This window comes from Maylandia zebra, linkage group LG16 (genome assembly GCF_041146795.1).
Source record: "Maylandia zebra isolate NMK-2024a linkage group LG16, Mzebra_GT3a, whole genome shotgun sequence".
Taxonomy (NCBI): domain Eukaryota; kingdom Metazoa; phylum Chordata; class Actinopteri; order Cichliformes; family Cichlidae; genus Maylandia; species Maylandia zebra.
In genome coordinates, this window is record NC_135182.1 from 2,293,062 (window position 1) to 2,320,899 (window position 27,838).

The 27,838-nt window shown below is 40.5% G+C and overlaps 2 protein-coding genes across 9 annotated transcripts in view; both read right to left on the reverse strand.

Annotated features, from left to right (window-relative positions):
• Positions 1-27,838, reverse strand: part of ttn.2 (titin, tandem duplicate 2) — a 219,318-nt gene that overhangs the window by 123,610 nt on the left and 67,870 nt on the right. Inside the window, exons 67-96 of one of the 8 annotated variants that reach the window (XM_076874626.1) lie at positions 27,244-27,531; positions 26,819-27,109; positions 26,168-26,455; positions 25,910-26,020; positions 25,535-25,820; positions 25,232-25,415; positions 25,070-25,153; positions 18,684-18,951; positions 18,182-18,442; positions 17,608-17,817; positions 17,417-17,494; positions 17,285-17,311; positions 13,925-13,981; positions 13,716-13,754; positions 12,152-12,226; positions 11,935-11,982; positions 11,692-11,769; positions 11,527-11,598; positions 11,042-11,293; positions 10,613-10,885; positions 10,205-10,330; positions 9,862-9,960; positions 9,041-9,517; positions 8,401-8,478; positions 6,981-8,213; positions 6,644-6,730; positions 4,889-4,960; positions 4,542-4,649; positions 4,363-4,458; positions 3,897-3,941 (exon numbers count right to left, since the gene is read on the reverse strand). In XM_076874626.1, the coding sequence (XP_076730741.1) occupies positions 3,897-3,941; positions 4,363-4,458; positions 4,542-4,649; positions 4,889-4,960; positions 6,644-6,730; positions 6,981-8,213; positions 8,401-8,478; positions 9,041-9,517; positions 9,862-9,960; positions 10,205-10,330; positions 10,613-10,885; positions 11,042-11,293; positions 11,527-11,598; positions 11,692-11,769; positions 11,935-11,982; positions 12,152-12,226; positions 13,716-13,754; positions 13,925-13,981; positions 17,285-17,311; positions 17,417-17,494; positions 17,608-17,817; positions 18,182-18,442; positions 18,684-18,951; positions 25,070-25,153; positions 25,232-25,415; positions 25,535-25,820; positions 25,910-26,020; positions 26,168-26,455; positions 26,819-27,109; positions 27,244-27,531 (5,691 nt within the window). The remainder of the gene's footprint in view (positions 1-3,896; positions 3,942-4,362; positions 4,459-4,541; positions 4,650-4,888; positions 4,961-6,643; positions 6,731-6,980; positions 8,214-8,400; positions 8,479-9,040; positions 9,518-9,861; positions 9,961-10,204; positions 10,331-10,612; positions 10,886-11,041; positions 11,294-11,526; positions 11,599-11,691; positions 11,770-11,934; positions 11,983-12,151; positions 12,227-13,715; positions 13,755-13,924; positions 13,982-17,284; positions 17,312-17,416; positions 17,495-17,607; positions 17,818-18,181; positions 18,443-18,683; positions 18,952-25,069; positions 25,154-25,231; positions 25,416-25,534; positions 25,821-25,909; positions 26,021-26,167; positions 26,456-26,818; positions 27,110-27,243; positions 27,532-27,838) is intronic. The other 7 variants (XM_076874627.1, XM_076874628.1, XM_076874629.1 and 4 more) reach the window with 7 other exon arrangements.
• Positions 5-3,890, reverse strand: LOC111501206 (uncharacterized). The gene has a single exon (XM_023154288.3). It carries the CDS (start codon positions 2,046-2,048, stop codon positions 429-431), a length of 1,620 nt encoding a protein of 539 aa, XP_023010056.2. The 5' UTR covers positions 2,049-3,890; the 3' UTR covers positions 5-428.

A 27,838-nucleotide genomic window follows, 5' to 3' on the forward strand; every position in this document is an offset into this window, starting at 1 on the left:
TCAGGAAGAATATAAATTATTTTATGCTCACAGGCTAATCATACATACTTATCATGCTAAACATGCCAGGGTAAGGAAATCCAGTGTAGTGAATGGACTGGGGATTATGAAATGGTTCTGATGGTAAGTTTATGAAGTATTGACACTCACATGGGGGTCGACAAAAACACGATGAGGAAGACGATACATTAAAATTAAAATAAATGGAAGAACAAAGACGAATGCAATGAGTGGGGACAATACATAATGGAGAATGGTCAAATAGCAGAAACATAAACGACATAACAAAAATGAAACAAAGCGGTAAACGTGACCGGCAGTCGGACACGGAATGATTACACAAGTCTAAGGAAAAGATGAAGAAATCGCATCACACTTAAAATACGATGGAGGGAAAATGAGGTTATGGAAGCGAAGATGAGTGGATATTATTGATGGCAGGGAGGCAGGGTTTTTTCTTTTTTGGTTGTCACCGAAGATGCCACCATCTCACCTCTCCTGGCCACCCCTGGAACCTTCACAGCACCTTCCTCTGCTTCACCTTCCCAGTCCTCTAGCTCGTAACTCTCCTCTGGAACCAGCTCCCAGCCCCATGCCTCCTCTCCCTCTGGCACAGCCTCATTCTCAGCTTCAAACTCCTCTTCAAATACTTCCTCCTCTGCCTGAGTGGCAACCTTCTTCATCTCCACGGCTCCAGGAGAGACTTCCTTTACCAAGGGAAGCTTTCCTTCATCAGGCTTTGCCGGTTCCTTAACCTTGGCTTCCTCTTGCAAAGGCTTCTTTGGGACTTTTTTTAGAATCACATCCTCAATAGATTCTTTGGGTGAAACAGTTTTAGGAAGCTTTTTGAGTTTGTCAAGACTTGGCCTTCTCTCAGCTGCAACTGTCTCTGCTTCTTTAAGTTTCTCAACTTTCGGGGAGGGAGTCTTTTTGAGCTCTACCTTCTTGAGCTGCTCTACAGGTTTTAGAGATACTTCCTCTTTTTCCTTTGATAACACTTTTTTCTTCACTTGCAGAGGTTTTTTCTCCTCGAGAACCTTTTCAGGTTTCTCAGCGGGGGCTGGAACAGGAAGTATGGTCTTTTCCAACGGAGCTACATCTACCTTCTCCGGTTTCACCGGCTTCTTCTCTGGAGCTTCTGGGATCTCAGGTTTCTTTGGTTTAGCCTGTTGTTTCCGTTCTTCAGGGGTCTCAGCTGGACTTGTGTGACGTTTTGGCAGATCATCAGTTGGCCTCCTTTCTTTCTCCTCTGCGGGTTTCTTCTCAGGCTCTGTAGCCTGTTTGGCCAGCCTGTCAAAGGGCTTCAACTTGACTGTTTCTATCTCTGGTTCCACTGTTGGAATCTTCTTCACCTTTTTTGGCCTTTTGTCCTCTTCAGGCTCCTTCTCTGGAGATTTCTTTTGGTCTCCTGGTTTTGGCACCTTGGCTGGTGGCTCTTTTACTTCAACAGGTTCTTTCTCAGATTGCTTTGGAGGTTCTGTGGTTTCCACCTGTCTGGGAAGCCTTTCCCCCTTCTGAAAAGGTGACGTGTCCTTCTCTGGCCTCTCCTTCTTGTCTTTCTCTGGATCCTCTGCTGGTTTAAGAGGCTTCTCGAAGGGTTTCAGTTTGACTACTTCTGGTTCCACTTCATCCAAAGGCAATTTTTTAACTTTCTTTAGGGCTGTACTGGGTGGGGCACTTTCCTCCTCCTTAGGTGTCTTGGGAGTTTTCTTCAGAGAAATGGTATCTTTGGGTTTCTCATCTTTTGGGCCAGGCTTCTGCCGGGTCCACGCATCTTTAGGAGTCTCTTTTTGTTCCTTTGCTTCTTTAGGTTGAATAACTTTTGGCTTTTTCACCACATCTGCTTTCTCTTTTAGCTTCTTCTCCTCCTCATATCTCGTGGTGACAAACATAATCTCAGCAGCTTCTTCTTTATGTACCATCTCCTCAACATTAACAACTGTGGTCTTGGTGACCAGAGGTAATTCCTCTTGTTCAGGCTCTTTTTGTGGAACTGATGGGATCTTCTTCAATATGATAATCTCTTGTTCTTCTTCCACCTCTCTCATGACCCTGGTTGTCTTTCTCAACGTGGGGATCTCAAACGTCACATCCTCTTCCAATTTGACCTTTTGACCTTTTTTGTGTAGAACTGTTTCTGAGGCATCAAACGTTTCATATTACTTGGTTAAACATCGGCTGTATGTATAATACAGTTTAGTGTCAGTAAACTAAACTCATATCACAATTTGTACAAACAAAGAAAATAGCAACTCGTGAAAAAGAGTATAAATAAATAAATAAATATTAATATACAAGGGATAAAAATGTAATCAGGGATTTTAGGAAGATAACTTTGAATGATTTAAGAACAACAAACAAAAGATGACAGGGACATTTCCAGTTTCTCCAACAAAGGACAGAAAGTTTAATGTTGCATTTAGTAGAGCTAATAGGAAATTTGCAAATTAGTGATCAGCTTAATTAAAAAAAACAGTGTTGGACTGATGACTGAAAAGTTACAGATATAGGAGGTATACATGCATGGTTATATACGTGCATTTGGAGACAGGTTTCAAAAAAGGCTACAAATGCTAACTTTTGAGACCTCATGCGAGCATGCTTCAATCCACAAATACAAAGCAATTTGACCACACCTCCAACTATTTTACAAATGCCTGCACCCAAACCTGAATAAATACTGATCATTTACGTTGTGATTACGTTTTGCTTCACAAATTGGATCATTTTCTCTTTCAAAAGCTCTCTGTGCACACAAACATCTAAAACTAGACATATCCTCTCACTTGCGCACTTACCAAACCTTAAATTTGAGTGCATGAATCGCCTGATACGCAAAGATCATGTTGCATGCCCACGTGAGGTTTTGAGATAAATTTCAGGCTGCCAGCTTCTCACAGATCGTTCAGACGTCCCAGTGCAAAACTGGGACGTCTGGGTTTCCTCTGTATTACTTGAAGTGGGTGTTTCTTTTCTAAATAAACAGAACAACTCATCACTAATTACAGACACAACGCAGTAACCTATAAAAGGTAATATATCACTTAAATAAGCTGCTGCTACATCCTGAAAAGTTAAGAATTAGTCATTAAGCTAACATTAATGTTAACCTACTGTTATTAGAGAATGGTAGGATTAACATGAAAGTGTTATTCCACATTACCTGGATTATATGATTATTTAAAATATACAGAGATTATTTAGCACATACTCACTCCAGAGAATGATCCACAGTGATGTACAACCATGATGTCCCCCCATCTGCAGCTGAGCACTGAATGAGTCTTCCCAGCAGATTGTCCAGCATGTAGCAGCAGCTTATTTAAACTATTAATATTTACAGGCTACGCTGTGTTATCTGTAATCTATGTTTGCTAGCAGAGGGGTGACAAGTTGTTCTGTTTATTTAGAAGAACAATGACCACTCCATTTGAAAAAAAGAACAAAAAGGACTATAGAGGATGTCCCTGTTTTACACCAGCACGTTGACAGCGCTTGTGTTTGTGGATCCATGTGAAGCTGGCAGCCCACATAGGCATGCGGCGTGATCTGTGCATATCAGGTGATTCGTGCACTCCTACTTAAGGTTTTGTACGAGTGGGAGCTTTATGAAAGACAAACGTATCCAATTTATGAAGCTGAACTTAATAAACTGCATGCAGATCATTACATTTATCCAGGCTTGTGTATTTGAATTTGTGTTTTTGATGTGTGTTCAAATTGTTTTGTACGTGTGTGGACTGAAGCACACGCTTGTGAGTCCTAAAGAGTTACACACAAATAATTGTACACATTTATACATTTAAGTGTAAGCTTGTGGATCACACCATTTGTAACCCTTTTGAGACATGTTTACTCCATACATGCTAGTAGCTCTATACTGAGTGTACTCCCACCTTTCTTGACTCCTCCTGGTGCTTGGACTGGCCCCTTGGATTCATCTAATATAAAAACATAGTTCAAAAAGTTGTAACTTAATGTGGAGGAGACACAAACACAGATGTGACTCACGTGGAGAGCAAAGAATTCACTGTGCTATCATTTAGATGAAGAGCAACAGAAAAGAAATAACACCGTAAATAAACACAAAGAATGAAATGAAGTTAGGCTGAGTACAAGGACACAGTAGCTTATGTTGAATTCAATCACCAACAGACACAAACACTGCAACAACAGACAGAGAGGCTTTACTTTGGCTAAGGGTCCTATCCTCCAACATAAGAAAGACTCATAGCAACACCAGTACACATACACAGTGGAGTATAAATAAAATTGCTGTTATCAAACAAGAAGTTTAAAAAAAGAAACTGGAACAGACTAAAGACCTTAAACAAAGAGAACATTTCCATCTCAGTCCTCTACCTGTTCCAGGTGATATCTTTTTTGTTAGTGGTTTTTCCTCCTCTGCAATCATCTTAGTTGGTTCTTCAGCCGCCATAACGGGCTTTGTCACGACCACTTTAAGTATAAAAAAGAAAGAATTGATGTATAATCACCAAAGCACGTAATATTTCTCAAAGCTGGAATCACTGTCTGAATACCTGGCTTTTCTTCTGGTGGAGTAATTGTCTTTTTCAACTTGGCATTATCAGTGACTTCAGGCTTTTTGGCAGCTTCTTGATCTTTAACAGCAGCTTGTGGTTTGCTCACTTAAAGTAAAAAGTATACAGGAATTTCAGCAACAGTGCTCTATCTAATCTACATCATCCTACACAAAGAGAACCAGAAGTTCATGTTGCATTTTTTCTATAAACACCTTGTTTTTGTCTATTTTGTTTCAAGACACAGTCAAAGATTTATATCTGCATAAGAGTGGCATTCTTTTCTGAATGCCTTAATAAACCCTCCACAGAAACACAGAAAGAGCTTTAAAGAAGTGGCTGGGTACCTTTTTGTGGAGCAGCTGGCTTTACCAGTGATTCTTTGATTTCTGGCACCAACTCCTTCTCCTTTACAAGTACTTGAAAATGAAATCACAAGACAATTAGCGCCTCACAAAGACAGATGTGGGAAGCATGAGACCATTTAAAGACTAAAACCACGTGACACTGCATAGAAAGCTGGATGACTGAGTTTCAACTCCATATGACAGCTGGACATTTGACCTCACCGTCCAAAACTATTGATAAAGAAATATTCACTTCAAATACAGAACTAGAAGTAACAGAAACAGCATTCAGTAGAAACCTTTTGTGATTTAACTGTAGTGATAAGAAAGCAAACAGCATGACGAGCAGTTTGTGCCCAGATGAAATGGCTAATATGATGAAGACGAGGAGTTATGAGTTCAAAGTCTTTTAAGAATCAAAACAATGACTGGCTCTCATATCAAGAGTGTTTCTTTTTGCCTCGATACCTCTGGAAATTTCCTGAAGGAAGAGTTTCTTTTCTCTCTTCTATTTCCAGTGTCAAATCCATTTGTCTGTAATGGAGTGAATCATTCGAGCTTCTCCCTTCTTTCTGGTGATGGCTTGAAGTTCATGAGGAGACATGCGTCTAGCAAGCGGGACTTCCTGCTTACATTCTGCTTACATCTTCTTCACGTCTTTTTTAGCTGACATACTTGTTTGCAATGACTTTTTCTTTGAGTGATTCCATTTTCACATATTTTTCAGGCCTGTCATCTGCTACATGTGATTGCTAAGACAACACCGGCTTTGCTTTCAGTGTCTTCTTCACTTTGACTGAATTTCTCCTATTATTACCTTTGATTTATCATTTTCACCAGATTTCTGCTGTTCATCTTCTGTAGATTTGCCTTTCATATAAAACTCACTTTTACAGTATCATCTGGGAAAATATATTTTACTAGAGGCTCTAATAAAAACTCGTGCTCCTCTGCAGTTAATTGTTTTGCAGATCCATTGCAGGGATCATTGAACCCTTTCTTTCCGTTTGTTGCTGCTTTGTATTAATGGTGATAAAATTGTCTTTTCACATTCAGTTTAGACTGGATGTCTTTGCTGTCCTCGGTCTTTCAAAGAATCTGGTTTCTTTGAAGATGTATTGAACTTCATTCTTAGACTTCGTCTTCCATTAAAGGCCTAAACATGAGGTTTCTCTCAGTGTGTTTCTTTGTTGAACTGGTCTTCTTCAAGTTTAATTCCTCTAATTCTGTCCTGTTTTTCATTGAAAACATAGAAAAAATATCTTCTGTTGTTTCAGTTTATTGAGATTTTGCAGATGTTTCACTAATTCCAGCCTGTAACGTTTTCTCTCCTTGGTCATGTGATCTTTTCTGGAGATGGACTTTTTATTAACTGACAATTTTCTTGTATTTTTCACCTTTTCCTTAGTTTTAAGAATAACTTAATTTGTCTTCAAACCATTAGTGACAGAAATGTTACCATGACATTTATTTTATTACCCTGACACTTTGTTGGGTTCTTGTATAGTTCTTAAAATCTCCTCTTGCCGTACAGAAACAATATCCTTGCCTACAGTGTCGTCATTATCTTTGTGGTTTGTTGCTTCCTCTTCTCTTCTTTGTAGAAGATGTTTTCTCGCATTGACATTGAGAAATTTAAATGGCGTGAAGTGTAGTGGTGCAAAGAGATCACAGTAAAAAATACAGACACAAACATTTTTAGTTAAGTAAGACAGACGCTGCTGTAAAAAGATGTGAAATGTGCTGCGACTTTACCTCTCTCTATTCTTTCTGTTTTAGCTGCAACTTGTGTTTCAGGCGACAAAGCATCAGGAGCAGCAGTGAGAATCGTGTCTTCTGTTTCTTTAAAAAAGAATCAGTTCTTATTCAAAGGAAGGCACGAGTAGATTTTAGTAGAATAACAGAGGGCAGGAAAAAAGATTTTAAGAGGAATGAAAAAGACCAACTATGAACATGTGACATGAAGAGAGGTTTACAAACTGAGGTTGATGATGGACTCAGTCTGAACACACACCAGAACAAAGACTGCAAACATGGAGTCGAATGACACAGGTACAGATTAACAATGCAATAAGAACGGTACGTTTGGTACCTCTGGAAGACTTTTTTGAAGGAATCCTTTTCTCGTCTGGCTTTAATGGCACTGAAGGAACTGTCTGAAGAGGATCCTCGGATAAAGATTCTTTTGTTTCCTTTGTCGTCTTGTATTTGAGTTCAGTTTTTGCAGAAACAGATTCAAATTCCAACCCCTGTTTGATCATTTTTGTCACGTCAGTATCTGTTACTGAGGGTTTTACTGCAACAATCTCTGTTTCTGCATAAAACATTTCCTCAGATTTCATCTTTTTCTCCGTTTTCTTTTCAAACACTTTGTGTGCACTTTGCTCACGTTCAGGGGTGACAAGTGCTTCCTGTTTTCTCTTTTCTTCCATTTTCACTGCAGTGGGAACGATTGTTGCTTCTTTACCTTTAACTGTGTCTTCCCTCAGCGCTCTTGTCATCTCTGAAACTTCATTGCTGTGTTTTTCATGTGGAGTCACTGATATGTCACGATCAACTGCTTCCTTAAAGGTGACTTCAGCTAAAGCCTTTGTTTCAGCTTCCAGGTTTTCAGTCAGTTTTCTTGCTTCTGTGGTGATCACAACCGAGGAAGGTTTGGTTTCATCTGCCTTTGTCACCACCGTGACATCTTTCAGTGTTTCCTTCTCTTTGAATGAAGTAGGCTCCTCGGATTTTTCTTTCGCGCGTCTCTCTTTGCTTTCTGTTTCAGTGCTCTTCGCTCTCTTTTTAGGTTCAAAGCTGGCTTCGTGTATGGCGATAGCTTTTTTGTCTTGTTGGTGGCTAACTGATGCACTGTCTTTCCTTTCATCTGTAATTTCTTTGCTTGGTGACTCAACTGCCTTGACAAAATACTCTGTTTTTTCTTTTGAAGGTTTATCTTGTAGTATTGTGAGCTTCGATTCAGAGTCCTGGGCTAAAACTACAGCTTGGGGTTTTTTCGGGCTGATTCTTTGTTTAGCCACGCTGCTTTCCTTCCTCTTTGAAGTATCAGTAGCAGATAGCTCACCTCTCACTTCAGACCTGTTATCTTGTTGGCTCTGTGTTTCTGTTGTACTTAAGACATCTGTTTCTACCAATACCACCACTGCCCTGTCCAGTGGAGCCACATCTTCATACCAGACTTCAGCATGTTCTTCTACTACTTGTTCACGCTCCCAGACAGCTTCTGTAAAAGGTACTTGTTCTGTCACATAATACATTTCCTGTATCTCCTGAGCTCCTTTCCTTTCCCATTGTTCTTCTTCAGTCTTCTCAAAACTTGCAGCTGTGAGATGATTTAAGAGGTGTAGAAGAAGAGGCGTCATGTGGCGGCGCCAAGATTTGACAGCAAAACACAAAGACAATCATCAGTGTTAGGAGACAACACAGAAATGAAGAACCACATGCTTTAGGTGACAATCCACTTGTTTCAAGCATTAAAGAATAAGATGTGTTTAAGATCCATGTAGTACCTTTTTTAGTAGCATAAATTTTTATATCCTCTTCAATCTCTGTGTGCAGAATCCTCTCAGTCTTCTTAGCTTCGGTTTCTTTTAAGCAATGAATCAAAATTGATTCCAAGATGGTGTGTGGTGAAGAAAACAATTTGGAAAGAGAAAAATGTAGACAGTCAACAAACACATGTCAAATAACACAAACAAGCCAAGAGATGGAAGATGTTGACAAAACCTTGTGGCAGCAGTTCAGTCTGAACTCAATGCACACATTTAGTCAGCTGGAATTTCTTACCACCAATATTTGATGACACATCGATAGATGTCACATTTACTGATTCTCCTCACCACTGAGGCCAAATGAATTCAGCTCTGATAGCATTTTGTTATCTTGTTGCATTAAAGACGGAAATGTAACAAAGAAAAAATAATTTCTTTGCACTGAAAACTTTAAGTGATAATTAAGAACAATAAAGAGATTTCTTTTTACGTGATCAAAAGTTTTTGAATATTAAACACTCAAATAAAAGAGCATCATTTGATAACATTTAAGTGATTGTTGAGATTCTGGCTTCAGTTCAAATCTTGGCAGTCCTCATGCTCAAACATGCATGATGAAGATACAAAGAAAGACAAAAACAGCTGAAGTCTGCTGTACCTTTAGGAAGAATTTCTTCTACCTCTTGTTTAGGCTTGGCCTTAGATACAATATCAGGTATTGCATCAGGGGCCTTTACGTGAACTGTTTTCTCTACAGAGATCTTCTCTGTTTGCTTCTTTGAAATGAGCTCAACTTTGATTTCCTCAGTGCTTACAGATGTCTGCTTCTCAGTAATCAAAGCTTCTTCAACCACCTTCTGAGGAACCTTTACAGGCTTCCTCTTAGGAAGAGCCTCCTCTGGGACTTTTTCCTCACGTGGTTTTTCTGGTACTTTCTCAGGTAATTTTTCTGGCTCCAGCTTTGGAATTTCCTTCATGGCTTTCTCGGGTTTCAGCACTTTCTCCAAGCGTCTCTCGGGTACTGATTCAGATATTTTCTCAGGAAGCTTCACAGGTTCAGGCTCCAACACAGCAACCTCATCAAACACCTTCTGATAGCTTTTTTCAGGTACAGGTTTAGGTTCGAGCTTCAAAGCTTTAAGAGGGTGTGACACAAGAACATGCAAAAGACATGACAATAAAGAACACAAATGTGCTTTCACACAAGAAACAAATCCTTTATAAGTTCATGAAGTCATTTAGACACAAAAGGGTCACCCTGTGGAGAATAATATATGACTATGTGTTAAAAAGGAAATCTCATAGAGTAAAGACATTGAAAGGCACCTCTAAATGTACATTTTCGATATAAAATGAATAATTTGAGCTGGGTATGAGTATATATCATCATAGCATTTCTTTACTTAAAGAGACTCAAAAGACAGTGAATGAAGTCTGCCCCTGTATTAAAGAAACTTCATATGTGAAATAGAAATGTACCTTTCTCTTTCCTTGTTGGTTCTTCCTTTGGTGGAACGACAGCAGGCTCTGCTTTCTTGGCTGCTTTTGGAAGCTCAGTTATTTTTTCCTCCACAGGAACTTTAAAGAGTATTATTGGCATATATTAAAAGTCTTTTAGCAAATTCAAGTTGAAGAGTTTCATTAGAGAACAATGAAACACTCTATCGAGTGCAAGACAAGAACAATCACAACATGCAGCAACAAAATGAGAGAGGTTAGCCATTATAAAATAATATGCCACAGAACCTGAAGAGTTTAGGGTTAGTATGAGAGTTTTGGTTTTAGTTAGAAGTTTCCGGATGACTGAATTAGCTTCAGGTACCTTTAACTGCCACAGGTTTCTTCTGTGGCGCTTGTTCCTCTGTCTCAAACTTTTCTGGTTGTGCAAGTGAAGGTTGGGGTGGTTGGATTGGAGCTGAAACCTCCTTCTTTGCTGGTTCTTCTGATGCTTCAAAATAAAATTCCGTTTACTATCATTATTATAATAATAATAATAATTATTATTATTATAGTTAGGTAAATATGCAGTCGGCAGATATCAACATCAAAATGTACTCACAGATAAATCCCTGAAAAGAATCTGTGGTACTCAAAGGTTAATACGAGATTTGTTCGCACTACCATCAAAAACACTAATGTGAAGACACCTCAGATGAGTTAAGGTTGGACAGTGGAGTTAAGAAGATTAAAGAAAAAACACCACATTAAGAAAAACTCCACAGCCATTTACCTTTTTTTGCAGGTTCCTTTGGTGCAGGAGTTGGTTCTGGTTTGGTCACTGGGGGTTCCGGTTTTGGCACCACAGGCTTTGGTGCTGTTATTTCTGCTGATTTTTTCACCACAGGTTCAGGCTTGGGAACCACTGCAGGTTCTTTTGGTTCTGGTTTTGTTAGAGAAGGCTCGGGTTTATGAGCTTCTGGTTTAGGTTTGTCTGGTTCTAGCCTGGTTTCAGCTGGCTTGCGCCTGGTCTTTGATGGATCTGGTTTTGCAGCTTCTTCAGGGACTAGCAACATTTAGATTTGTTTAGATAAACAAAGACAAAGACTTCGCTTCCACTCTTGAAGCTAAATGAACAGTTTGAAGATCTTAATACTAAAGACAGAAGCATACACAGTAGACTACAAACTCAACACAAACATCCAAACAAAACAGGAAATACCTTTGGATGGTGGCGTCACCATTTTCTTTACTGGTACTGGTTTAGCTTCAGGCTCCTGCTCGGGGATTTGTTCAGGTTTAACCTTGGGTTCTGCTTTGGGTGTAGGCACTGGCTTTGCTTCTGGTTCCGCTTTGGGTGTAGGCACTGGCTTTGCTTCTGGTTCTGCTTTGGGTTTGGGCTTGGGCTCAGCTTCAGGCTTAGCTTCAGGGGCCACTACTTTGGAGTCTGCTGGCACCTGAGGCTTGGGTTCATCTTTAAATGGGTAAAAACATTCTTTGTTAGGATTACGCAGCAGGAGAATCTATAATTTTGCAAGAAGTGCTTCAGAGAATGAGAAAATCACCAGAATCGTATATAGAAACAGCATGACATATAAAACAGATAAAGGTTTCAATGAAGCCAGACTGACTCAGCGTGGTGGGAAACTGTATAGTGTGGCACACAGTTGATAAGACATCAAAGAAACATTAAGCAACATGAAGTACCTTTCTTTGGCACTCCAGGCTTCTCAGTAGGTGGAGGTGGGGAAGCAGTCGGCCTTTTAACTTCCTCTGTTTCTTTTAAGGAAATATTCAAACATATAATAATCAAATGAGACAACAGATTGCCCTTAGCAAAGATGTTCTAAAGACATTTGTAGGAATCCCTACCTCTGGGAACAGGAACATCCTTTTCTGGGACTGAAACCACAGCAATCTTTTCCTCCACTTGCTTTCTGGCTTCAGGCTCTTCAAATGTGCAGTTAAATTAAGTGAAGGTCAAGCAACATTAAAGAGGTTTAGGAAGTAAAAGATCAAACAAACACAAAGTATAGTTGAGATAACAGTAAAAACAAAAGAAGCTAGAAATGTAATTAATAAATTTACGTGTCAACATCAACAGTTTGTCAGTACCTCTCTGTGGTGATGCTGGTGTTGGTTTCTCTTCAGGCCTTTCCTCAACTTTGGGAAATTAAAAAAAAACACAATTAGGTGAAGAAGAGAAGTGCAGCAGAATACACGGCGCCATTTTAAAAACTGAAAACGCCACTACAGTAGATAATGTAATAAAAGAACAAAAAGACACAGTTGTAGGATGAGGGAAAGCAGAATATGCTCAGCTCTGCTGTACCTTTTGTTGGGATTTCCTCTCTCATTTGAACTTGTTTGGTCTCCATTGTCTCCTCAATGGCAACTCTTACAACTGCTGGAAAAACACATGCACAAAGGAACACATCCAAGATCGAAGGTAAGTGTCATAAAACATAAACATTCTTAAGTCTTCATAAGTCAAACATGGAATCCAACACTTTTAATTATTTTTTTTTCTTTTAAGCTCAGAATTTCTAGATAAGCTTTTTAAGCATTTGGACATAAGTCAGTACAATCTAAAGCATTTGGTCATTAGTGTGTGGTGTGTTTTAGACAGGACAAGAGAGGTCAAAAGATCAGTGCAAACCTAAACTGTGCAAAGCACTCTGATAGGAGCCAGAATGATAATGCAGAACAATGTATTTGTGATAAGAAACTAAAAGATTCAGAAGCTTGACAGTAAGCAAAACCAGATCATCAGATATTAGGCTGTTACTGAACCAAAAGTGGTTATTAAAAAAACAAGCACACAAAGGCTGGTAGTGAAATGAGGGATAAAAAAGAGAGACGTATGCAAGCACAAATATATAAGATAAGAAAAAACATACATTTAAAAAAAGACAAATGTCAAGATAGACATGAGTAATGTGGCTCAAACGCACACAGGTATTGCTGTGCATGCTCTCGACATTGTGCTGACAAGAGCATGATGAGCACATCATACAAAACTGCTGGCCAGTCAAAGGCCTCAAGCCCGGGCCAATCAATACCCTAACACCTGTACAGTCTGATGTTAAAGAAAAAAAGAGATAAAGCCGCACATCTTTGAGATGCAGGACAAAAATCTACATTTTATTTGTCCTCGTTTAAAAACAGAAGTTGAACTTCTTAAAATCTTCAAACTGGAACGACTTTTTTAAAAAGCTCTATTCTTAGTGATCCATTACACACCAAACACCATTTACAGGCATAGAAAAAGCTAATACAAATGTGTGTGTGGAGAGGGTCCATATATACTTGTTGTTGTTCAGCTGGTGGAGATAGAACTCTTACCTAATATTGTACTTTTCTTACTAAGCCTAGCCAAAATCCAAAAAGTGCAAAAGCAAGAGTGCAAAATGTATTTTAGTGTGCTTAAACCTAATGGAACAGAACTGAACACAACGTATTTTATGTAATAAATCTCATCCCTAAAACCAGACTCACACACTTTTAATGTTAAATGTTGGTCAGAGGGCCCGGACACTGGCCCGGTGGCGCCAGTGTCCGGCAGCCTCGCCTCTGTCAGTGCGCTCCAGGGTGGCTGTGGCTACAATGTAGCTGCCATCACCAGTGTGTGAATGGGTGGATGACTGGATATGTAAAGCGCTTTGGGGTCCTTAGGGACTAGTAAAGCGCTATATAAATACAGGCCATTTACCATTAAATGGCAAAACATAAGTAAAAGTTAGTGAGTGTGGCATCAAGATGGAAAACTGGATTAAAGTTACAAAGTGACAACAAAACACATTCAGAACATTAGGCACAAAGAAAGAAAGAAGAACAGATACAAATTAACAGGAAAAAAGACAAAACGCAGGAGCATAAAAACAAATAGTAAATACCTTCAATCTCTTCTTCATAATGATAGAATTCATAAGATTCTTTAAAAGACAAAAAACATTTTTATTCCATTTCATTGTTAAATTCAGGTAAACATTGTCTTAATTCTATGTGGGCCACAAAACTACTGTGAAATTTCTATAACAGAAACTGCTCTGTAAATTCCCTGATGTAATAAATGGAACAAAGTGAGCTGCTTATGATGCCTTACCTTGAATTGCAACTGACGTAGGCACTTCAGGCCTCTGAACAGAGGAATCTGGCATATCTACAGAGTATGGTACCAAAAGTTCTGTTTTGGTTAAGTGGTTAACTATTGGTTAACTATTAAAAACAAAACAAAACCACTGTGTGAGTAGAAGTGTAGGACATTTTGGAAAATCCTCTTGCTTGGTAGCATTTGCCAGTTACAAGATAAAAAGTATAGATAGGCACATTTCAACCATAACATCAATTAAGTACAACCAGCTAGCGTAGTCCTGTAGTAACACAGGCTAGTGGGTACCATACCTAACCACCTAACTTGAAACTAGTAACTCCATATCCGGCCCTTTAGGCCTGGAGCTTAAGTTCAACATTTTAACAGCTTCCCAAAAATAAGCTAATTGGTTTCACTTTTATAAAATCATAGATAATAGTGTTATAGGTAATGGAAAAATGCATCTGGTCCTAGAAGGTCTTAAATTTGGTCAAATACAACCTCAGATGAACAACAATATACATTGTGTCATTACATATTTAACAAACACTGAGCAAAAAGGCAGACACAGTATGAAATACCCCTACTTCCTTTATAGGAATAAAGCATGTAAGTAACAGAAAGTTGCTGCTGCTCACATTCAATAGATTAAATGATGATCGACACAAGTGTGTCTACAACTGTAAAAGCAGAAGTGTTAGCAGTTTGCTAATCTGATGCATTGAGGTGGAATTGGAAAGCAAGTGGAAAATCCCATGAGTGGACATCAAATTCCCCTCAAGGACAAATGACAAATGGCAATGACATCCACCCACTGATCCATCCATGCCCAGACAAGCCCAGAGACTCCTTAGCCACCACCTCCAACTCTTCGGGTGGGTGACTGAGGCGTCTTAAAGACAGGCAATTTGTCCTTGGTCTTCCCCAAGGTCTCCTTCCTGTGGTAAATGGCCAGGAGACCTAATATAGCAGGCAGGAGGTATCCTACTCACATGCCTGAGCCACCTCGCCTGGTTCCTGTGTGCAGAAGTTGCCACAGCTTCTCTGAGCAGAGCTGCTCTTTTGAGTCCCTCACCCTGTCTCTAAAGAAGGGCCGAGCTACCCTTTGAAGAAAGCTCATTACCATCATTCGTTATTTAAGTCACTACTCAGAACTGCAATAGGTGAGGGCAGTAACATAAATTACTAGTCAACACCTTCAGCTCTCAGTTCACCACAACAAATTGGTAATGACTCCTAATAACTGCTGCCACGCCACTCGTTTCTCGGTTACTGTAGGAACACGACCCTGAGACAGACCCTTTCTACTTGGGACAGGAACTCACAGTTTTCCAGATAAGAAAAACCTGTAGGTTGTAATTCTCATTCCCACATCTTCAGACTCTCCTGTAAAACAGCTCAGTGCAGGCTGGAAACAACCATGTGATGAAGCCAAGAGAATCTCATCATGCAGAGAAACATAGATGAGTCCCTGAGGCCACTGAAGTCAAAATTTGCTTCTTAGCTATGTCTACAAATTTTGTCCACAAACATTATGTACAAAATCACTGAAAAACCACTAACAGAGTCCAACAGCCAGTGGGGACAGGTCTGACTCATTACTGACAATACAGACCTTATGTCATGGTCCCCGTGTCTCGCCGGCTGACTCCGTGTCAGGGGACATGTTTATTTTTGTTTTGCTCTCTCTCCCTCTTCCCTCCGCCGGGGTGGTGCTCACTGCAGGCTCCCGCCCTGGGCCCACGCACCTGCACTTGTCATCACACCTGCTGCCGATTCCAGTGGATTAAAGCAGTACTTAAGATGGCGGACCTTTGCTATTCTTGGTTCGTTGGGCTATCGGCATCATCCCTGAACCCGTTTGTGACTGTGTTTGGACGAGTGAGATAGAGGAGCGGCGAAAGAGAGGTGTTGGACTTTCTGGAGAGAGAGAGGAGCGTTTTTGACTCATCCTCTGTGTCCCTGTGGACCCTGGAGCCCCGGACTCCTTTCCCCTGGCACTCTGTATATATATATTCACCTGGTGTTTCCTTCACTGTAAATAAACGCACTGTTTTCTTGCCAAAGAAATCCCTGGTCTGCGCCTGAGTCCGTTTAAGGAACCTTGCTCAGGGAACCATCGCTCTAGTCTTCTAATCTAGAGGCATCACCCCACAGTGCCATGCAAAGTTGCAGAAGCGTGTCAATCAGTGTAGTCCCACAACATCCAAAGCCTTAAGGAACAAGGCAAATCTCCACCCTGGGGGTCTTACCACTTACAAGAAGCTGTCTTATCCCAGTAAACTCACCTCTAGTGATTGCAAATCATCCACCTCATCCCCAGACTCTGCTTCCTCTATGAGGAGTATTTGTGACGCCACAGGCTAACCAAGTCCACTAGGAGTCCCTCTAACAGCTCTCTTTAGCTCCAGTGTCCACCATCTGCTATGCTTGCCCCAATGGCTCAATGCCCTCAGTCTCTCTCGGAATGTATTCAAAGTTATGCCAGAAGTGGAAATTGACCAGGGCTTCGGCTAGATGCTCCCAATGCACCTTCCCCATATATCTGGGCGTGCATGGCCAGCATCCTTTGCTCTCACCTCATCCAACTCACTACCAGGTGGTGATCAGTTGACAGCTAAACTCATGACACAGATATGAAATTAATCACCAACCTGCAACCTAGCGTGTCCTGGTGTCACCTCCACCTAGGAACACCCTTATACTTGAACATGTGTTCGTTGTGGACACACTGTGATTATCATAGAAGTCCAATAACAGAACACCACTTTAGATTGGGCAGCCTTTTCCTCCTAGTCAAACCACACCCGGTCTACCAAATCAAAGCCAAACACATCATATCAGAAGCCGTGATCATTGTTTGGCGCTAACAGGACTTGGGCACCTGGCAGCCATGTGAGTTTAACATAGACTCCATGATTAATGGTGGCTCAAATGAACACAGGCATTGCACACAGATATTGTCAAATGTAAAGCCATTTGGCTAAAATTGGGTCATGCAACAGGAGATTCACCCAGAACAATGTGAGAAAATAGTTCAAAAAAGTGGTTCTACACGCTAGTGAATCACAGTGTGGGCTTATTTTTTCACACATTGGTCCTAAATTTTGCCTTAAATCTTTTAAATACATTATGACATGATGTAATATGTCATGTGATGCTATTCCTCTGAGGTTGCATTTGCCTAGTTTTAGAACCTGGTAAGAGTCAGATCATTTTTGATTGTGTCTGAATTCGTAAAAACCTGCAGTGGTGAACTAGAGTGGTGGACTGTGTCCATATCTGACTGTGATAAAGAGGGCAGAAAGAGGTTTTCCAAAGATGTTCCTGAATGATTAAAGTCATCGAGGGTCTTGAAAATAAAATACCTACCAATGGGGACCATTGCTAATTCAATTTCTGTAAAAAAAGAAAAGAAAAAGAAAATATAGAATAAACAGAGTGTTAAACACTTCGATAAAAGGTGAGCAGAAGCATAAAAAGTGTTGCCTGACTGAACTGTACCTTTGCCAGACAAATAAAGCTCAGCTGTGCTCTTAGCCTCTCCCCTGGGTTCCAACCTCACAATTACTGAGTACACGCCTATAAGGAATTAGTAATGAAGATCTTTTACACTCAGGTCTCAACAAACAACGAGGAAAAAAATCTACAGGACTTTGTGACGAGCCTTTGTAGCTTGATGGCACACTACACACCTTCGTCTTCAACGGTCACGTTTTGAATGACCATGAAATGTCTTCGGCCCTCGCTTCTGAAGTTGTACTTAGGGCTCTCTTTCAGTTCCCAGGTGTCTTTGTACCATGAAACAATGGCATTGTCAAAGGACACTTCACACTCAAAGGTGGCTGACTGTCGCTCATTGACTTCGATGTTGTGGATGCGTTTGGTGAAATGAATTTGTTCAGCTAAAAAAAAGATAAAGACGGGAATGGGTAAATGGCATCACAATTGGGAGTGTATGACAATAGCTAAATGGTCATTTTTCATCAAAATATCATCTAGATGGTTAAAAATGATGATCATCGTTTATGGGACAGTTATCAAAATGCATGTAAAAATACAACAAGTGGGACAATGGGGCATGCTTTTGGAACACGATCATGAAGAAAGTTACGAAAGAGAAGGACAAAATCAAAGAGGAAAAAAGAGGGCAATCTTCAAATTGCCAACATTATTTTAAGAGTTTGATAATGGAAGTCAAAGAGGTTAGTAACTGGGAACTACGTAAAACATGTCTATAAGTTTGCAGGATGGGTTCCAGGTACAAACCTTCCACCCAGAGGTCTGCTGAAGACTCCAGCTGTTGGTACTTGCAGGTGTATCTTCCTTGGTCTTCAGGCTTCAGGTCTCTGATCAGTAGCTTCTGAACCTTGTGTTTCACCTCAGATGTGTACCTGTCCTTCATTTCTAACTGCTTTCCATTTTTAAACCACTGAGCCTCTACATTAGGGATGGACATCTGACAAGACATAGTACATGACTGGCCTTCCTTACCCATTGTGTCCTGTAGATGTTTCTCAACCTCCACCTCTAAAGGACAAAACACATAAAAACAAAAATGAAGTCAAAAGAAAATAGTTTATTTAAGATAATCGAGTTTTTACTGTAAGGAGGCTTTGTTCTCAATCAGCCAAGAAGACAGAACATTTACAACCACTTAAAAGCTAAAGCCTCTAAGCTAAACTAGACAACTGCCGAGGTGAAATGCTAATTACCCTTTATCAAACAACAGATACTTTTTAACAGATGCAGTAAAGCTGTCAGTACTGACCCATGACACTGAGCTTGGCACTGGATATGTGGGGCCCGCACACCACCCTGTAGTTGCCCTGGTCAGATGACTGGCAGTTCTTGATCCTGAGCAGATGGCGGTCGCCGCTGATGGTGATATTGTACTTGTCGCTAGTATCAAGTTTCTGTGTGCCTTTGTACCAGGACAGCGTGATCTCTAGGTAGTTGATCTTGATCTCACACTCGAACACTGCTTCTTCATTAATGAAGACAGATTGATTGGAAATGTCCTTCACCACAGTGACAGGCTGCAATAATGACAAAGAGCATTATGAAGTACATGCCAGACAAACAGTTTTTCATCCTTGTGATTATTTCTATTAAGTGTACACTGCAGTAAAGGAAAGATTCTCTGATGGCTCAACAGCTTTTTCTAATAATGTTTATGTGCACAACATATGTTAAGGACCAAAGAAAATAAACTGGGTCTATGGCTACAACGTAATTGATCACTTGCAATGTTGACCCTGTACCAACATTAGTTTTGTTAATTCAGCAAAAAAGACCATTGCAACGATTTCAGAATAAAGTTGGACTGATATAAATGCTAATGCATCCTATAACTGTTGACTGACAAAAACACATCAACGGCACATCAACCACTGGTCTTATCATTAATAACAAAGCCAATTATCCTTTAAATATGCTTTGAGGATTTTTAGCCTTCAGCTGTAAAAGGCTTATAAGGTATTGTCGCCCCACCCGCACACCCTGCCGGGCATGTGGGTGTGTCACGTGGATACCCAAGTTTGTCAATGCAAAACCTGAGAACAAAACAAGGCGTAGGATTTACAAATTAATACCACAGGTGTATCTACTATCGCTGATGAGTTCAAAACTCAGTGACCTTGACTTCAAGGTCTGAGGTCATAGGTGAAGTTTTCTGAAAATCTTGTGCTTGTGATAATTCTAGAAGGAAGTCCATTGATTTTCTTCCGCTTATCTAGGACTGGGTTGCTGGGGCTTCAGCCTAAGCAGAAAAGCCCAGACCTCCCTCACCCTAGCCAGCCAAGATATATAATGTCCTTAGCTTGTCCTGGGTCTGTCCCGGGGCTTCTTCCTGGTGGGACTTGTCTAGAACACTTCACCCGGATGGCTGAACTCCTTCCGTCGCTTGTATCCATGATTTCAGCCACTACCCAGAGGTCATGACCGTTGGTAAGGGTAAGGGTGTACATTGGCCGGTAAATTAAGAGTTTTGCTTTTACGCTTAGCTCTCTCTTTACCACAACGGACTGGTACAGCGACGAGATTCTGAGACCATCAAAGTGGAAACCTTCCACCACTTGGTTACTCCTAGAAATCCTTGGTGGCAGGTCCTCTAGGGCAGCGGTCCCCAACCCCCGGGCCTCGGACCGGTACCGGTCCGTGAGTCGTTTGGTACCGGGCCGCGAGAGTTGAGGCTCAGGTACGAAATGTATGGTTTTCAGAGTTTTTATCGGTTTTCAGCGTTATTTTGTTATCGTTTTTATCGTTAACTCGGTTTTCCTGGGTCTTTTCACGTGTGTTATGAATAAATCTTCTCTTTTTCGGTACCGGTACTAGTTTTATTTTGTTCTATTTATCCGCAACACCTTAAAGGCCGGTCCATGAAAATATTGTCAGGCATAAACCGGTCCGAGGCGCAAAAAAGGTTGGAGACCTCTGCTCTAGGGTGTGTGAGGTTCACCATGAGTTCTTGAAGGCTCTGGAAGTTGTAGGGCTGTCTTGGTTGACCTGAACGTCAGAGGTCAGGTTTTCTGAAAATTGTGTGGCTGTAATAACTTGTATGGAACGCCAGGACTGCCATAATGAATTAATTAAATACACCATTAAATAATTAATTAAATGTGGCAATAATTAATTAAAATTGGAATTAATTAATTAAATAAATAGTTATGACACATGTAATTAATTAATTATTGACACATTTAATTAATTATTTATGTATTTCACATTTTAATTAATTATTGACACATGTAATTAATTAATTATTGACACATTTAATTAATTATTTATGTATTTCACATTTTAATTAATTATTGACACATTTAATTAATTATTGACACATTTAATTAATTATTTAATGATATATTTATTTATTTCATTTTGGCAGTCCTGACGCCTGGCTCTCGTCATGAAATAATTTTATCTGTCAGCCTCACCCATCAAACTCAGGGGGCGGGGTTAACGCTGCCCATGCAGCTTCTCTAACATTTGATTGGTTGCCGTGCAAAGTAAGTCAAAACAGGTCGATCCTAGAAAATCGATTGCTTGTGTAGACTTGGGGCAGCCAGTTATCCCAGAATGCAGATCAAATCACAAGCAGCAATGGTGGTGGTGTAGTTTTAAAATACCCCGTTTTTCTGTCACCAGCTACACTTTTAACAGTGTTTTAGCCGCGAATGTCGCGCCGTATGTCTGGTCAGGTTGTCAACATAGAACATGTTTGCAAAAGTGCTCAGATGTTTTCAGAGATTTCACTAGCTCTGCTAACAGTTAGCATGCAGAGTGCACCGAGGGGGTTACGTTAACCGGTTTGTTTACATATTCCACTCTCCGTGTTCCACATGTTGCATTCGCAGATTCTCATTTTCACCGAACGATCGTCTCTTTCCGCCTGGTCTTGTGTCTCTGTGCTTCTGTAACATAAAGAACGAGCTGACATTTTTCTCACGAAACCAGCGATCAGCTCAACAGACCCTCAGTTTACCTGCATGCATCCTCCTCCTCATCTGTCAGCTGTTTAACACCTGCTGCTAATTCAAGAAACACGCCTACGTTACCTGGTGATAGTCACAGTTTAACTGGGCAGCCGGTGCTCGATATAACGCAATGTCAGCGCATTTTTCTGCACAAGATAAGTAAATATAGTGTTTTCCCCGAGCGCAGAGCTGCTGGAGCTCGTTTCCTTACAGAGCACTTTATAGGCGAACAGCTTTATCAGCGGCTGATGTCCAATCACCAGCACACAGCTTTGAAACCTCAGCTGAGTTTTAGCTCTCAGTGGTTAAACGCTGGACTTCATTCACTCAGGTTCTGTCTGTCGGGTCACGTTTACTTCGCTGTTTTATTTACAACTGAGCAAATCGGTTTGGCTGAGGTTAAAGTTACGTTTCATAACTGCATAGTTTCACAGACGTTTAATGGTTCACTGGCACATGTGTTAGACTGAACTATCATCTAAATATCATGTTTTTTAATAGTTATTCAACTGTATTCTAAGCACCAGCTGTCTGTTAGAATGTGATTTTTTTTCTCTCTCTGTTGGCAGAGGTATAAAAATGCGCAGGAAAATCTGACATGCATGGCGAACTTCACCGACGATATTTAGGGAGGAATAAACACACATCAAACATAAATGAACCATTTGTCTGTCTCCATAATTGAGAGCATTTTCTCTTCTTATGTCAACACTCTCTCTCTTTTTTTTTTCTTTTTTTTTGCTTTTTCGGTCATGTTATGTTTACCTGTCAAAGGCTTGTTACAAACTATGAAACACATTGTGCAGACTTCTGGATGTTAGAAGAAAACTAATACTGCTCATGAATGAGACTAAAGGCAGGAAGGTGTCCTTTAAAACTAAACATGTTAATAGGACCTCCCTGTTTATATCATAGTTTATGATATAGCACGTGTATTTCAGTAATAGCCTGCTGAGGCCACTATACGTGCTGGCCTCATATCAAATGTGAAGGCAGACTGAGTCTATGTTTGACGTTTTTTATATCTAATCTTCCTTTTCAAACATTTAAACAGCAGCGAGTCTGCAGCTGAGGGAATACAAATTCAAATTGTCGGAACAGGTTTGCTCGTTTCTTGGATTCATTTGGTGATTTATTAAATGTATAACTGTTATTCTAATCTGCTGCTGAGTCTCTTACACTTTTCTTTATGCTGTATATTTTCACGTCTCTGGAATAGTTGGCAGTTAGATAGTCAGCTGGGAAACTTTGTGTTAACTCATGGAGCTGAGGATATCGTGGATATGCTGACCTCGCTGCGTGGTGTACAGAGCGAGGTCAGCATGATTAATATTCACAATAAAAATATTAGCCGAACATCATGAAGTCTGTATGTGTTTCATAGTGTCGAACAACCTTTGTACAGTTAAAGCCAGCAGTTACTACATGACGGAAACACCAACGTTATCTCTTTTATGTGTTTATACACAGGTCACGCTGATTACTGAACAAAAACCCAAAGATCAGATGTTAAACAGATTTATTTGCTCTCTCTCCTCCTTAAACATGTTTTTAATGTTAGTTATAATTCAGACTGAAACACGTAGGACACATAAGAACATCAGGAAATAAAACATCGATAAATATAACCTCAGTAAAAGAAGTCAGCGGGGGTTACTACAGCTGTGTACCGGGGCCTGCGCTTTGTCGGTGGGATTGCTTGCGAGGCGAGCGGGTCTATCCCACGCTTTGCCGTGAGACTGGGCAGACATCTCCGAAATCATCGAAACACTTTTGCGGGAGGCTGTATCTTGACAAACCGACCAGACACATGAAGATTAAACCACTACATTCTCGGCTAAAAAAATATTAAAACGGTATTTGGTGACACACAAACAGGGTTTTTCAAAGCTCAGTTCTGTTAGCTTCCACATGCCGGTTGTTGTGTGCTAGAAACAATGGCCACCAGGCCAAAGCAATGGTTTTGACTCGATCAGCGTTAACCCCGCCCCCTGAGTTTGATGGGTGAGGCTGACAGATAAAATTATTTCATGACGAGAGCCAGGCGCCAGGACTACCAAAATGAAATAAATAAATATATCATTAAATAATTAATTAAATGTGTCAATAATTAATGAAATGTGTCAATAATTAATTAAAATGTGAAATACATAAATAATTAATTAAATGTGTCAATAATTAATTAATGAAATGTGTCAATAATTAATTAAAATGTGAAATACATAAATAATTAATTAAATGTGTCAATAATTAATTAATTACATGTGTCATAACTATTTATTTAATTAATTAATTCCAATTTTAATTAATTATTGCCACATTTAATTAATTATTTAATGGTGTATTTAATTAATTCATTATGGCAGTCCTGGCGTTCCATAAACTTGAGATGGAAGTCACCTTTGAAATTGGTGAATATGCTAAAAATATCAGATGAGTTTAAATGGGGCGTTCGTGGCTCAAGAGTTGGGCGTTCGTCTTGTAATCGGAAGGTTGCCGGTTCGAGCCCCGGCTCCGACAGTCTCGGTCGTTGTGTCCTTGGGCAAGACACTTCACCCGTTGCCTACTGGTGGTGGTCAGAGGGCCCGGTGGCGCCAGTGTCCGGCAGCCTCGCCTCTGTCAGTGCGCCCCAGGGTGGCTGTGGCTACAATGTAGCTGCCATCACCAGTGTGTGAATGTGTGTGTGAATGGGTGGATGATTGTGTATAGTGTAAAGCGCTTTGGGGTACTTGGGACCAAGTAAAGCGCTATACAAATACAGACCATTTATCAAATCTCAGTGACCTTGACCTCAAGGTCAAAGGTCAGAAGTCAAGTTTTCTGAAAAACTTGTAAATGTGATCATTTGAGAACAAGGCAACGTAGGATTTTGAAATCGATACCATAGGTGTATCTACTAAAAGGCTCAGGGGAGTAAAAAGAAGTTAGCTGACTAACAAAGAAATCAGTGAGAGATTTCTAATTGCTGCTGGAAAACACTTTAGAGAGCTGTAGACACCCAGTTCACGATCACGATTAAATAAGCAACTCTTTCCGACCGTTGCAAGTAAAAGCTTTACTCAATAAAGTTAAATATTAATTGTACTGTGATTCAACTAAAACAAAATGTAAAACTTTGGATTCTACTGTGGGCCTAAGAGTATTACGGTGGCCCAAGGAGGGCAAACGGATTTAAGAAAACACCAGCAAATAGGAAAACGCTGCAAAAGCACACAATACACAATGGAAACAGAAAAAAGACAACGGGAATGAAAGAAACATGACAAAAACTACAAAAACAAAATCAGAAAGGAAAACAGAAGTGTTTCAGGGGACACAATAACTTGACGGAAACATTTCCGTTTTCTTTCTGATTGTTTTCTGTATTTTCTTTATTGTCTTTTTGTCTGTTTGTGTTTTGTGTGTGCTTTTGCAGATGCTTTCAGTCCGTTTGGCCTCTCAGGGCCACCGTAAGATTCAGCTTCAGAAAGATTTTGTAAATTGATGTTATTGGTGAATAAATCTCCTTTATTTTTATTTTTATACTGATGACCTGCACAAACAAAAGTTATATTTACCTTACTGCATCTTCCTCTCTGAAATCCATTTCTAAATTCTTTACAAACATTATGAAACGATGAATTTCAAGTTGCATTAACAGTAAAGCTTTGGTTTTCAAAACGGACTTTGCACATGTCCTGACCTCAGTCCGTTCCATCCTCTTCTGCAGGTCAGCCACCAGCCTGGCCATGTCCTCATCAGACTCTCTGTCTCCACGGTCTACCTCCTGTCAGCAACACAAACAAGTGCATTAGACATCCACAGATTCAAAATCATCGGACCAAGTGATTGTGGAGACCCTTACTTGTCTTCCACTTTCTTCAGCTCTCTCTTTTTTGAGCTGCTCAATTGCATGCAGTAGACCTCGGTAGTCAGTGATACCGTACATCCGGGCGTATTTCTCATACTCTTTCGGGTCCACGTTTCTCAACAGCTCAACTATGTCAATGTCTTTTTCCTCCTGTGGGCTCTTTTGCTTTGATGGAGTTCTGAGAACAAGGAGATGTCATACATTTTTAAAGATAAACAAAATGACAATGACAAATTGAACGACATTTAAACGACATTTCAGTCTGAATGATTCTGTGTTGTCAGATTCTAAACTCACTTCTTCAGTTTAGCGCGGAGGTCTCCCTCAAGCATCACTACGTCCTTCTTTTCCTCTACGTGCATGTCAGTACTGCACTCGATCTCGCCATGTTTGTTGGAGGCGACACACCTGTACTGACCAGAGTCCGATTTCGTCACTTCTTTGATCTCCAGTTTGGCCTCTTGGCCCTTCTGTTCAATGGAGATCCGGCCACCATGGGTCACTTGCCTCCACTTCCCTTTCATCCACTTCACACTGGGAATGGGGTCACCACCCACCTTTGCGATGAAGGTGGCGGTTCCCTCTGTGAGCAACAGGTAGAGGAGTTAGATCAGAAATGCCTACGTTTTTACACATTTGGATTGTGCATTGTGCAAATGTTGAGACCCTCACTCTCGGTAACGTGTGCAGTTTTAGGCTCTTCAATGAAGAACAGATTGTCCAGTTTTTTGGATGGAGAAGCTGCTGGAGCTTCAGCAGGAGACAGAGCTGCTCCAGGTTTCTCTGCAAGATGACAAACTACAAATGAAAGATTCTCAAAAGCAACAAAAATCTGAATTTTTCAACTTTTGAGAAATAAAAACGATTACAAATAAATAAAATCTTAGAGTACAGATCTGAGGGGATTTAACCTTTTTTTTTTTTTTTTACCTTTGACAGTGACTTTGGCTTTGCAGAATTCGCTGCCAGCCTCATTGGTAGCCTTGCAGAGGTAGTCACCAGCATTGAGTTTAGAGACTGTGCTGATCTCCAGACATGCTGTGCCATCAGAAAAGCTGATTCTAGTGCTGCTGGATGGTGTCAACTCCTTCCTGTCCTTCATCCACTGGATCTTCAGAGGGGAAGATCCACAGACATGGCACCTGAGAATTAGCTTTTCGCCGTCATCCACAGTTGCTGGTTTGAGAGGTACGTCAAACACTGGGGGCTTCTTGGCCTCTGAAAGAGAGATAAGCCAGTCTGATTTATCTGACTGTACTGCTGTCAGTGCTCAGATTCAGATTCATAAACACATCTGAAGACCTTTAAACAAAGACTTCAAAGTAAATTCGAATAACAGGGTTAAAAAGCAAATATACATGAGGAGAAAAAGTCTGACTTGAAGCCTTCATTAGTTAACAATTTAAGCAAGATGTTTAACCAACAGTCCAAATCATCAAAGATTATAACAATGGAATAAAGAAAACCAGAGACTTCGATAAACATACCAAACCACTAAATAAGCTCCGTCATTTTTTAATCATTCCTGCTAGCTGTCATTCTGTGAGCATCAATTATGCTTCGACTTTAAATCAAACATACCTGAGATGCCAACAGTGACATCACAGGAGGCTTTCCCAGCTTCATTAGAGGCCTGGCACGAGTACCTTCCGCTGTCAATCACTTGGCTGTTTTTAATGCACAGCACTGCCACATTACTCTTAAAGCTGATGTCATACTTGTCAGAACTCTGTATCTCCATGTCATCTTTGAACCAGCTGACTGAAATGGGCTGCGACCCGGAGACTCGGCCCTCAATCTTCACCAGTTTGCCCTCCATGTCCTCGATGTGCTCTGAGGGCTTTTTGGTGAACACTGGAGGATTTTTGCGCTCTGAAATCAAGACAAGAAAGTAAGAATGATGAGAAGGGGAGCAGCTTTCAAAGACAAAACAATGTCCTTCGAGAGACGTGAATGCTTTAGAAGAGAGAGCCGAGATGGCATGAGTGTGCCCCAGGTTCAAATACCTTTGACAGTGATATCAGAGGAACAAGAGTCCTTCCCCATGTCATTAGAGGCGTGGCAGAAGTACCTCCCTGTATCTGATTTATCTGCCTTCAGAATGGTCAGGTGAGGTGTATTATCCACACAGCTAATCTTATAATTCCCCCCAGAGCGAATATCTTTGTGGTCTTTGGACCAAGTGACTTTAATGGGGGTAGAACCAGTCATGTGACATTCCAGCTCAATGCTGTCACCCACTGTCACCTCCTGTAGTGACAATTTCCTGTCAAATACCGGAGGGTATCTGGGTTCTGCAGAGTGGGGAATGAATGAAAGGAAGATAAAAGAACAAATCTTTAGATGGACACGATTAAACAGTTTGGGGCCTTAAACAGCCCAGCACCATCTGACCAAAGTGCTGTCAAAAATAATAAACAAAAGACATTTAGAACGTCTAGAACGTGAAAGAGAAAGGTGGTTAAGTACAACAGAGTGGGGCATTTTCAGAAACGTGAGGAGCAGTGACCAGAAGTCATGAGGTCTCCTAACACAGTTTCACAATAAATAGAAGACTCGTTTTTGTCTAGTCAGAATCAGTAGGTGACGGTGAGATATCTA

Coding starts and splice junctions, on each gene's coding strand:
- LOC111501206 (XM_023154288.3), bottom strand. CDS start 2,048: ATGAGAGAGGTGGAAGAAGAACAAGAGATTATCATATTGAAGAAGATC.